The sequence below is a fragment of the Trachypithecus francoisi genome, unplaced genomic scaffold (genome assembly GCF_009764315.1).
Source record: "Trachypithecus francoisi isolate TF-2019V2 unplaced genomic scaffold, Tfra_2.0 Lachesis_group7, whole genome shotgun sequence".
In the NCBI taxonomy this organism is placed as follows: Eukaryota; Metazoa; Chordata; class Mammalia; order Primates; family Cercopithecidae; genus Trachypithecus; species Trachypithecus francoisi.
The window spans coordinates 73,653,539-73,666,499 of NW_022681472.1; the positions used below are offsets into that span (position 1 = coordinate 73,653,539).

General features: G+C 37.6%; 1 protein-coding gene across 1 annotated transcript in view; it reads right to left on the reverse strand.

Moving 5' to 3' along the window:
* Positions 1-4,279: 4,279 nt before the first annotated feature.
* Positions 4,280-12,961, reverse strand: part of TNFRSF11B (TNF receptor superfamily member 11b) — a 28,578-nt gene continuing 19,896 nt past the window's right edge. Inside the window, exons 3-5 of the mRNA XM_033202868.1 lie at positions 9,346-9,537; positions 7,120-7,344; positions 4,280-5,484 (exon numbers count right to left, since the gene is read on the reverse strand). Of these exons, the coding sequence (XP_033058759.1) occupies positions 5,096-5,484; positions 7,120-7,344; positions 9,346-9,537 (806 nt within the window). The 3' untranslated portion in view covers positions 4,280-5,095. The remainder of the gene's footprint in view (positions 5,485-7,119; positions 7,345-9,345; positions 9,538-12,961) is intronic.

A 12,961-nucleotide genomic window follows, 5' to 3' on the forward strand; every position in this document is an offset into this window, starting at 1 on the left:
ATGGTATTTTCAGAGCCTCCAAGACTCTCTTCCCTAAAGTGACTAAATCTGTGGTAGTTTCAATACATTAACGCAAATTCCTTGATATCTCTTTCTCCAACATGAAGAGTTTAATTCTCCTTTCCTTGAGTGTGGGCTAGATCTAATGATCTAACAAATAATTCTAATGAATAGAGTATACAAAGGGAAAAATAGTAACTTTACAGTGGAAAAACCTGGCAAAGCCATTTTAACCAAGTCATCACGTTTAAATTCACATTAACAGTAATTAGTCATGCTGATACGATCGGCCCCTGATCGGATGCAATGAGAAGAGTTATGGATTTCAAAATATTCTTTCCCAAACTCATAATCTCAATCTATTCATGAATGTTAGACCTAATACCATAAAAACCCTAGAAGAAAACCTAGGTAGCACCATTCAGGACATAGGCGTGGGCAAGGACTTCATGTCTAAAACACCAAAAACAACGGCAGCAAAAGCCAAAATTGACAAATGGGATCTAATTAAACTAAAGAGCTTCTGCACAGCAAAAGAAACTACCATCAGAGTGCACAGGCAACCTACAGAATGGGAGAACATTTTTGCAATCTACTCATCTGACAAAGGGCTAATATCCAGAATCTACAAAGAACTCAAACAAATTTACAAGAAAAAACAAACAACCCCATCAAAAAGTGGGCAAAGGACATGAACAGACATTTCTCAAAAGAAGACATTCATACAGCCAACAGACACATGAAAAAATGCTCATCATCACTGGCCATCAGAGAAATGCAAATCAAAACCACAATGAGATACCATCTCACACCAGTTAGAATGGCAATCATTAAGAAGTCAGGAAACAACAGGTGCTGGAGAGGATGTGGAGAAATAGGAACACTTTTACACTGTTGGTGGGATTGTAAACTAGTTCAACCATTATGGAAAGCAGTATGGTGATTCCTCAAGGATCTAGAACTAGATGTACCATATGACCCAGCCATCCCACTACTGGGTATATACCCAAAGGATTATAAATCATGCTGCTATAAAGACACATGCACATGTATGTTTATTGCGGCACTATTTACGATAGCAAAGTCTTGGAATCAACCCAAATGTCCATCTGTGACAGACTGGATTAAGAAAATGTGGCCCATATACACCATGGAATACTATGCAGCCATAAAAAAGGATGAGTTTGCGTCCTTTGTAGGAACGTGGATGCAGCTGGAAACCATCATTCTTAGCAAACTATCACAAGAACAGAAAACCAAACACCACATGTTCTCACTCATAGGTGGGAACTGAACAATGAGATCACTTGGACTCGGGAAGGGGAACATCACACATCGGGGCCTATCATGGGGAGGGGGGAGGGGGGAGGGATTGCACTGGGAGTTATACCTGATATAAATGAGGAATTGATGGGTGCTGACGAGTTGATGGGTGCAGCACACCAACATGGCACAAGTATACATATGTAACAAACCTGCACGTTATGCACATGTACCCTAGAACTTAAAGTATAATAAAAAAATTTTAAAAAATAAAATAAAATAAAATCAGGAAATAAAAACACACACACACACACACACACACAAACAAAAATTGAAGGATATTTTACAAAAGAACTGACCGCTTCTCTTCAAAAAGTGCCAAGTTGAGGAAAGACAACATGGACTGAAAAACTGTCACAGATCACAGGAGACTAAGAAGAGATGATAACGAAATGCAACATGGGCTCTTTATTTGGTCTTAAAACAGAAGACGAACACCACTGGAAACACTGGGAAAATCTCAGTAAAGTTAGCAGTTTAGTTAATAGTATCAGACTAAGATTTTTTTTTAATAAGTGAATAATGGTTATGAAAAATGATAATTTTAGAGGAGGCCAGGTGAAGCATATACTAGAAAACTACTTAGTATCTTTTCAGTCATTCTGTAAATCCAAAATGAATCCAGAATTAAATTAAAAAAAAAAGATAGAGGCCCGGCATGGTGACTCACGCCTATAATCCCAGCACTTTGGGAGGCCGAGGCGGACAAATCACGAGGTCAGGAGATCGAGACCATCCTGGCCAACGTGGTGAAACCCCGTCTCTACTAAAATACAAGAAATTAGCCAGGTGTGGTTGCACGTGCCTGTAGTCCCAGCTACTCAGGAGGCTGAGGCAGGAGAATCACTTGAACCTGGGAGGCGGAAGTTGAAGTGAGCCAAGATCGTGCTACTGCACTCCAACCTGGTGACAGAACAAGACTCTATCTCAAAAAAAAAAAGCACTGGTATGATATTTACAAATTTTATCTCCCTAGGAAGAGAAGTTGAAGGTAAACTGAACCCAAAGGAGCAGCCAGGGAGGCTGATCAAATAAGCATTTGAATAATTTAGCCTTGATGCCATGAATTTTCAAACTTTTCTTAAACTTTGTGGAGTTGCGTAGGCCATTTCATTTTCTGCAAAGAACTTTGAGGGAAGAACTAGAGCTGCTGAAGGGAAAATGAGGCCTAATAGTTAACTCTTGGCCTTCTGCTTCTACTATCAGCATGTAATTTCCACCACTTTTGTCATGTCCAGTATTGCAACATTGGGAGGCCTGTTACCCAGGTTGGAGCCTCTTGACTTCACTTTCACTTTTAAGTTTTCCAGGTTTATGAGTCTGTGATATTTACCTAGACATACTCTTCTATCAAGGTGGCCATAACTGATCTAATTTCACAAATCTGCTTTCACAGGGATGGTCTGTGTCAACTCTAAATTCTAAGTCATAGTAAAGTGAGGAAGGCGATAATACACTAGGAATGGATAGGAAGTAATTTCTGGGCCCCATTCACAATGATATCTTCTTCTCGGGAAGTACAACTGATAAATGACAGACACTCAATGGCCATGTCTTTACATCAATCAACCTAAGATTGTTAGAGTCTCCTTCCTGGGAAATTTGGAACTAAAAGATACAAAGATGTTTGACTAGGAGGAAGAGTTGGACCTTCTGCCCCAAAGGACCCAGAGTTCTAGAGAGGCCTGTTTTGCACCTACTCGTCTCCATCCTCTGGTGCCAGCCTCCTTACCATCATTGCCTCATTGAGGCATAGCTAGGTTTTTCTTATAACAGTCTCTCCCCTCTTACTTCAACTTCCTCTTCTAGGGGTAGGGGGAACCGGTGATATTGAAGATGACTAATTGCTATATTATGGGTTTGAGTTGCATTTGGCTATAAAGCAATCTTGTTTGGAAAAGTATATGGGGGAGAGGACCTCTTCCCACACACTTCTTGAGACAGATCCCAAATGGTCTGTGATCTTGTTTGCAAGAGGATCTGCTGGCCAAATGCCTAAAGATAAAGGTGGGATGGCCTTCAGATTGTATCAGCTTAGCTAGCATTGCTAAGCAACTGTTGCCAGCTCTGAAAGTAAAAAATTTTGAGCCAACATGCCCCGGCCCCCTGCCACACACAAAAATTGATTCTGCTCTTTTTAAAGCTTGGATGCCATCTTTGTTAGTGTCCTGTGGCTGCTGCAGCAAATTACCACAGACCACATGGTTTCAAACAATAGAAAGTTATTATCTGACAGTTCTGGTGGCCAGAATTGCAAAATCCAGATGTCAGCAGAACCCCACTCCCTACAGAGGCTCCAGCAGAGTGAGGGCAGCCCGTTACTGGCTGCTGTTAGCTTCCTTGACTTACAGCTATATGACTTCCACCTCCGCCTCTGTCTTCACTTCATCTTCTCTTCTGTTTGTCTACTCTGTGTGTCTCATAAAGACACTTGTCATTGGATTTATGGCCCACCTGAATAACCCAAAATGCTTTCTTCATCTAAAGATCTTCAACTTAATTACAATGACACTTGTTCTAAATAAGGAAATGTTCACAGCTTCTGCGAATTTTGAAAATATCTTTTGGGCGACCACCATTCAACTCAGTCAATATACTACTCTTCCAATTATTATTTTTTTTTCTTAAACTTAATAGTGCTAGTTTCTCTTATTTGCTACCAAAATAGCTTACATAGCTTGGTGTCTCAGGGTTAGTGGCAGCAGTTATAAGTGGCTTGCACTATCTGTAATCTAAGGCTGACTTCAGAAGTACTCCAATTTTATTGTAATACGAATTACTTTGGAACTTGTTAAAAATGCAAGTTTCTGTTCTCATTGCCAGAGTTTTTCAACAAATTGGTCCAGGAATCTGCATGTTTAACACTTCCCAGATGTTCCTGGTGATAACAGGGATATTATGAAAGCTCAGACCCATTAATGTCCCATTCAAATAAAAGCAATAGAAAAAGCAGTAAAAAATAATTTGAAAACTTTAATAATGTCATTTATATAGTTATAAAACCATAAAATCTTTTAAATAAGGTACATTCAATTTCTCAGAGCATCTAATATTCAGATAATTTATATTTCATATGTTTTCTAACATTAAACAATTGACTAAATAATGCATTTTCTATAAAATGATATTACAGCTTATACAGATAAAATTATAAAAATACTCCACACAGAAAAAAATGGCAGTACCTATTAGAAAAATGCTACAAACTTTCCATTAAAAATATATTTTTTATCTCTTTCATTTGTCATAATAAACAGAATATAATTTTTTCTTTCTAAAATTAAGTCATACCATTTCTTTATAGGATATGTACAAATCTTGTATCTGAATGAATATAAATAGCAATACTGTAATAGTGTTACAGATATATTAGTAACTTTTACGGAAAAAAAAATATGGCTTTCTAATAAAAGCCTCTAGCATAGCTGAACTCTCAAAGCTATTTAAGTTAGACATTCCCATATTTAGTAAGGCACAATGGAGTCTAGTTTTTTTTTTTTTTAATTTCCAGTTGAATTACTGCAAGCAGTAATAAGGCAAAATATAGTCAGTAGATAACGGACCAGATCTGACAGTTGGATTAACCATTTGGGGGTTATTGGAGGAGATGTTAGTTCTTTCTCCACATCATAGTTTCTTTTAGTACCCTGTGGCAAAATTAGTCATTGGTAATGAGAAAGATATCACCGAACGCCTCAAGTGCCTGAGAAACGGTTTACTCATCTATGGGATCTGGCCAATTGTGAGGAAACAGCTCACTGGCCATTTCCAGTTATAAGCAGCTTATTTTTACTGATTGGACCTGGTTCCCTATCATTTCTAAAAATAACTTCTGATACAATTTGTACATTGTGAAGCTGTGAAGGAACCGGATGGTCTTCTTCAGACTCTGAGTGACAGTTTTGGGAAAGTGGTACGTCTTCGAGTGCTTTAGTGCGTGCATTAGGCCCTTCAAGGTGTCTTGGTCGCCATTTTTTATTCTCCACAAGCTGAGCAGCTTCAGGATCTGGTCACTGGGTTTGCATGCCTTTGTTGTTTTTTCGATGTCTTCTGCTCCCACTTTCTTTCCAGGTAAGCTTTCCATCAAGCTACGAAGCTGCTCGAAGGTGAGGTTAGCATGTCCAATGTGCCGCTGCACACTGTTTTCACAGAGGTCAATATCTGCATAAAGCAAAAGCCCAAAGAAGTACTCACATCATTTATATTCATCCAATGCCATCATAAAACCAGCCTGAGGCAAAAGTTTCTCACAGAATCTCATAATTATATTTTAATGATAACCTTTTCTTTTTTTGAGAGGGGGTTAAGTGACACCATTTATTTCTAAGAACTGAGATAAATATTTTTTGTTATAATAGGATAATATGCTATATATTCTTGGCATCCAATGAAACTTTGGAAGAAGCCCCTGAGTTTGAAAATTAACAGTAGAAAATAAGATACATCACTCTCAGTTTTCTAAGAAAAAGTTTGAGAAATTAAAACCATAACATTTCAGAAAAAAAGGAAAGTATTCAAGTTAGCTACTTCGTAATATAAAGTTTCATTCGTAGGCGCTAGTTGATAAGTTCATTGCTCTAACTAATCCTTAAAGAATACACATAGCACCAGAAGACTACCTCCATGAGGAGGATATCTGAAAACCCAAAGACATGAGGTCAAGGAACTAAAGGAGACACACAGCCTAGAGAATATTTCAGTAATAAGCTAGGGTACAAACCTAAGAGGGAGGAACTAACATTTCTATTAATGACGTGAGTCATTTAGTATCTGTGAGCCCTAAGGCAAATCAGTTCATCTTTCTGGGTTAAAATGTCCTCATTTATATAATAGGGAATTTGGTCGCTTCCAATTCAAACAGTCTCTGATTTTCTCTTTTCTTTTGGCTTCAGGGCTAATTATACGTTCAAAGAATTCTTTTGGTTGGCCTAAAACAATAAAAATTTACTCTTTGCATAAACAAAAGCATTCAGCTCTCAAAGATGTTGGTATCCTGAAATCTGTTACCTCGGTTTCAGACACTTGAAGTTTTGTAGGGTAGTGCAAGACTATACAGTCACTTAACTACCGGTGAGGACCAGAATGAATTTCTCATTGACCCTGTCTGCATTATGGAAACCCTCCCTCCTTTTTCTTCTAGCATGTCCTCCCAGTGCTTACTGAAGTTAGAACTCTTTCCGTCATGTGTCCTAAAACTTACAGTCCACACTGGATGAAACTGCTTTTCTTCAGATTCTTTCCCACTTCTCTCCCTATCTCTCTTTATTTCTCTCTCTCACCATTTCTAAAGGAGAATCTTTATATAAACCTATAAAATGTGAGAATGTTTTGCTTTAACTAGCTTTTTCCTACAAGAGTCTCATCTTTCAGACTTTATCTCATTAATTCTCATAACATATGCTATTAAAATAATTTTAATACAGGCCATATCATGAGGATTAATAAGAGGATATTTGCAAGCTACCTAGAGCCTACCTGGAGAAAATTACCAAGTGAATACGACTGAGCTGCTTGGTAGAGATGCAATGTAAGATTCAAAGTTGTTATAGAACTTCTCCTTGGTAGTCTAGAGGGACGGCTTACAGAAGAGTTAAGGGATCTGAAAGCAGATTCCCTGAGATATAGTCCTGCCTTCAAATGCATTTCTCTTCTCTTAGAGTGTTCAACATACTTTACAAGGAAACTGAGGAGCAGGGGTGAGAACAAAACCTTGTATAACTATTTTTGGAATCACATCTACATTATCAGTTGGTGGAAACTTTTTCAGATTGATCTTTTTATTTTAGATTATCATACCTTGGATGATCTTCTTGACTATATCTTGGTCTTTGTTTTGATGTTTCCACAACTTCAGCAGCTGGAAAGTCTGTTCCTGTGAGCTGTGTCGCCGTTTTATCCTCTCTACACTCTCTGCATTTACTTTGGTGCCAGGCAAATTGTCTACCAAGACACTAAGCCAGTTAGGTGTAAACTTTGTAGGAACAGCAAACCTGAAGAATGCCTCCTCACACAGGGTAACATCTAAAGAAAGGTTAGAAAATCAAGAAGATTTACTCAACAATTGGATTTCTGAAAGTCTATTCAATACCAACAAAAACAAAAAAACAACACAATTGAATTTTCCAAGATAAAATATGCTAAAATGCAAAGTTTGAATAAATCAAGCTTCTGTTGGCTGGTCTTAGTGGCAGAGACCAGCTAAGCTTATGTGCCTTCTAATGTTCTTTGTTGGGCATCATTTTCAAGAGAAAGTTTAGTAAATGTCTAATTAGAATGACATATTGCTGTAAATAAGTAACAGCCAAAAATTCTTATAAAGAATACAAATATTAACATTCTGTTAAAGGTTTACCTACTACCCACAGGGAACTTCACGATTAATGTCCAAACAAATATTATCACTGACTTAAAGAAATTTGAACAGTAATTTGGAATAGTAGGTTATTTATGCCCACATCTAGACATATAGTTTACCTTTGGAAATAAGGCAAGAGATAGATACAGATATATAAGTAGACATTACATAGGAAAGTAACCAAACATAAAACTATGTTATTTACATAGCCATTACAAAAGCCAGAGCATCTGGGTAGAGTAAGTATATCCCAGAAAACGGGAGTAATGGGGGTTTGTTTTTGGATTCATCAGACCTGGCTTTGAATACTAGTTCTGCCGTTCCACTACCTATATTCATCTGAAGCAACGTCCACAGTGTTTTTGTAAATATTAAAGCCTCTATAGCACAGTACCACATAGTAAGTGTGCAATACATGAAAAAAGTAAAATTAAAAATGAATTAAAGAGAATGTTAAAATTTGATCACTCCTTTTAATACCCCTTCCTTCATTTTTTTTTTTTTTTAGATAAGAAAACAGGCTAAATGGCTTGTGTATGATTTCAATTACACAATGAAAAAATGTTGGAACTAGGTTAGAATCTCATATATATATCAATTCACGTTCCTATGCTTCATAAACTTCTTTGTAGTACAAAAAAACTGTTTGGGGAGAGTCAAGCTGGTTTATACCATTGCTTAATTAAACACAAAAAAGCAAATAATCTTTAGCGTGATGCGTCTTTGAGTGAAGGTCTGAGATTAGTCTAGCAGTGGGAGTGACAAGGTGAACACACACACTAGCCTGAAGAATTGTCATCACTACCGTGGAATGCATTCAAATAACCTGAGCTTAATACTAGTGACCTGTACCCAGTGAAGAGCTTAACACAACCAGAGTACCTTGAAACTTCCATGCAATTGATATACTAATACCGTAGGTAACAAAGCCAAGTACACATTTCTAATTTGTCTTTTTTTTTTTTTTTTTTTTTGAGATGAAATCTCACTCTCTTGCCCAGACTGGAGTGCAATGGTACAATCTGAGCTCACTGCAACCTCCACCTCCTGGGTTCAAGCGATTCTACTGCCTCAGCCCCGAGTAGCTGGTACTACAGGTGCCTGCCATCATGCCCAGCTAATTTTTGTATTTTTAGTAGAAATGGGGTTTTACCATGTTGGTCAGGCTGGTCTTGAACTCCTGACCTCAAGTGATCTGCCCACCTTGGCCCCCAAAAGTGTTGAGATTACAGGCATGAGCCACCACGCCTGGCCTGATTTGTCATCATTTTTATATCACTTTGCTTCTTAGTTGCCAATTTATACTTTAGCTAATAATACAGACATTCTTGAAAGTAATAACATATAACTTGAATTCTACAATTTGGACTCTCCTAATTCCATCTCAGTGGCAAACTTGACACTGCCCGTCGCTCATGGGTAAGATTTGATTTCAGTGTGAAAGGAGAGAAAGTCAAGCTTTGAGGTGTTATCTGTGAGAAGATGACTTTTTGAGAGATTCTGATTTGTAGCTTTAGCAGTGATCCATCAAGAATAGCCTTAGCTGGTTAAGGTTCAAGAAAGGGAAAATGTGAGTTTGACCAAGAATGTGGTCGGAGGCCTTGTGTTCAATTCAGAGAGAGATGATATACAAAATCGTACTAAGACATATTTTGGAATGTAATTACCTATTCCACACTTTTGAGTTGATTCACTGTTTCCAGAACATATATTGTCGTGTGTTGCATTTCCTTTCTGAGTTAGCAGGAGACCAAAGACACTGCAATTTGTGTGTTTTCTACAGGGTGCTTTAGATGACGTCTCATTTGAGAAGAATCCATCTGGACATCTTTTGCAAACTGTATTTCGCTCTGGGGTTCCTACAGAAAATACCAAGCAATTTAGTACCTTCTCCTCAAATCCTTTCCCAGCAGATGCCCTCTTTAACACAGTTTTGGAAAGACTTTTCACTTGGTTTTTACTGCTACTATTATGTTGCACAAAACTCTAGGCATTTTCATTTTTCACTTCATTAGACAGAGAACAAAACTTCCACTGTCATCCCCTTTGGCAGTTTCTTCTCCTTGTAATACAAATGCAAGTCAGTTTTCTCGTTACCTACAAAACACTCATGAAATGTTAGAGGAAAGGAAAGAAGGGTAGGGTGTTCATTAGTCCAGCCTCTGCTGAGTGGCAGTAAGGGCTTGTTGTCAGCCATATTATTCATACAATTATTCCTAGAAAATCATCAAGATAACTGCTGTGTGTCTGCTGTAATATCATTCTTCGAAATTAGTACCCATTGAATGCTGCGTCATTAAATTCCAATCAGTTCCTACTGAAGTTCTTTCTTTCCTGAATCCTAATTGTGAAGCAACTCATAAGTATGCTAACCTTGAGAAGTAAAAATTTACAACATTATAATAAACTTTTGAAGGTGGCAATAAAGTTGGCCGCTGACTCAAAAGCGTAAGCCTACAGTTAAGTTACATAGTAAACGGAAGATGATATACTATTTGCTTAAACTGTTTGAAAGAGCAGAGTCGTTAAAACTTCAGGAAGGGTGACTGCAAGGGCATTTTACTTCATGATGGAAAGATATTTGATAAATTTGAAGAAATCATTGGCAGAAAAACTTGAACCAGTCAACAACTAAAGATGCTATTAAAAATAAATACTTTCAAGCACTTGAGTCTATTACACATGGCTAGATCATACATTCCAGTGTATCTGAACATGAAAATATCTCCATCTAGTGTAAGCTAGTTGAACAGATTTAGACTTCAATATTCAAATGTAGATTTTACAGGCCAATTCTGGCTTATGCAAGATAACAAATATGAAAGAGACAAATCAAAGCTACAGAAAGTTATTAAACTTCATTTATAAAAAATGTCAACCTCCTACCTCATTGTATCTTTTACCAAAACCAGAAAATAAAAAGGGGGCAAAATGGATTGGTTCTAGTTTCATCTCCTGTCTCTTTCCTTTCTGCATGATTCATTGACCTGTAAAAATGACAAAGGGCTGGCAGGAAAAAAGAACAGGAGGGGAAACCACAGCCTAAAACCTTCACATATTAAATGTTATTTCCAGCATTACACTGGCATTATCTTAGGAACCACCTTACAAAGCAAAGAGAGGTTTTTTGTTTGTGTGTTTGTTTTTAGTACTTTCCTGCTACATCCTACTCCTTAAATGGGATCCAACTCTACACCGAATTCTACCATATCATAAGCAGAGGTATTTGGGCAGGGATTCCATGGTGTTCTTTCATTGTTAATTTACTGGAAATAAGTGACTTGAACACCTGGACCCTGGTCTCCCTTTGTTGACTGCCATATGTTCTGCATGAAGAATAATCTTTTTGGGAAGGAAAGGGAGGGGGGACCGCAGTGGGGACAGAGTTTCATCTCTGTCACCCAGACTGGAGTGTAGTAGTGGGATCTCAGCTCACGACAACCTCCGGCCCCAGGGTTCTAAGCAATTCTCCTGTCTCAGCCTCCTGAGTAGCTAGGATTACAGGCGTGCACCACCATGCCCGGCTAATTTTTGTATTTTTAGCAGAGACAGGGTTTCATCATGTTGGTCAGGCTGGTCTTGAACTCCTGAGCTCAGGTGATCTGCCCGCCTTGGCCTCTCAAAGTGTTTAGATTACAGGTGTGAGCCACTGTGCCGAGCCTAAGAATCTTGTCATTCTTCAGATACATACCTGTCATGCATCCTAATGAAAAGTTCATATGTGTCAGAGATTTCTTTTAGGTAAGTTAGCTTTTAAAGTTATTTAACAAAAAGAATCTAAGAATGACAGAACTAATGTTTCATAATATATTCAGAAGCTTTATCTAATGACCTTCCTGAACATGACTTCCCTCTTTATAACTGATGGTACTTTTTATGAAAAAGATCTATCCATCTAAGCAATGATTTTACCTTATTACTATCAGTGGAAATATAAAAATTATAACCTGGCAGGCAAAATGTGAAATTATAATGATGGGAAATTTGGCTTTACAGTTGAGAATTCACCATGGTTGCTATAAGTAATTCCACAGGAATTAACAGAATGAAGTAAATAAAATATGGAGAGGAGACAATCTGATTTCAAAACAGCAACAGCAACAACAAAACGGTTATTAAATACTTTTTAGAGTAACACCGCATAGTCTTTCCTTCTCTTTGGGCTGGAAACCTCTTATTTCCCAAGAGGAACCACTGTGTGGGTTTTTAGGGAGGGAGAGGTAAATAAATCCCACTGTGGTGCCAGTGTACACAGAGTAAAATGTGTACTTTTGTTCTGAGTCTTCTGGCTGCCTGCTTGCTTTATTCTACAAACAGATTTTCATACTTATTTAAGAAAGATTCTTGTTATTTCCATTTTTTTTCAAAATTTTCTAGTTTCCAAGCTGCATAGCCCACATTTAATTTTTCTACATATGCAACTTACTGAATGAATTACATGGATTTGCTTTTATCGGATGGGATTCCACACTCCCACAACACACACACGATTTAGCTTAGCTTTTGAGTCCCAAAGTACCATCCAATAAAAAGTAGGAAATAACACCAATTTCTCCCTCAAATACTCATACCAAGAGAAATTTTAAGAGACTCTGATGCAATTTGCATCTTCTGTGATTAACTTTATAAGATTCACTATTTGAGAAACTGAATAGATTTTGATATTTGAATATGTTTCATTTGTATGCCTTTAAACCTAAAATATTGGTCATCTAATAATTTAGACTTTGTATATCACAAGTTTTGAGAGTTAAAATAGTTACATATACTTAGCATTGATGACTCTGCTCAACCAGGAGCGATTTTGCCACCTGACAACATTTGACAATGTCTGAAGACATTTTTGGTTGTTGCATGGGGGAAAGATGGCTGTTATTGGTATCTAGTGGCTAGAGTCCAGGGATGCTGCTAAAATTCTACAATGCACAGGACAGCTATCCACAAAAGGGAGCCCAGCCCAGGAATCCAGATATTTCTTAAAATATCAGTAGGGCTGAAGTTGAGAAACACTGCTTCAAATTGAGTCATCAGAATCTATACTGATTACTTCCTCCATCTAAGTAAGTGGATACTCTTAATTTTCTCAAGCTATGAAAAGTTATAGACTGCACTGAAGCTTCACAAATGTGGTAGAAAAAAAATGTGGGTTACTGGTTTAAAAGATTCAATACACATGAGCCCTACCCTATGCTGTTCAAGATGCAAAAGAGAAAGCATTTTGTTTATAGACAAGTGCTTGCTCCTGGCTTGACAATCTGTTTTGTCTAAGATAAAGAATAAGCT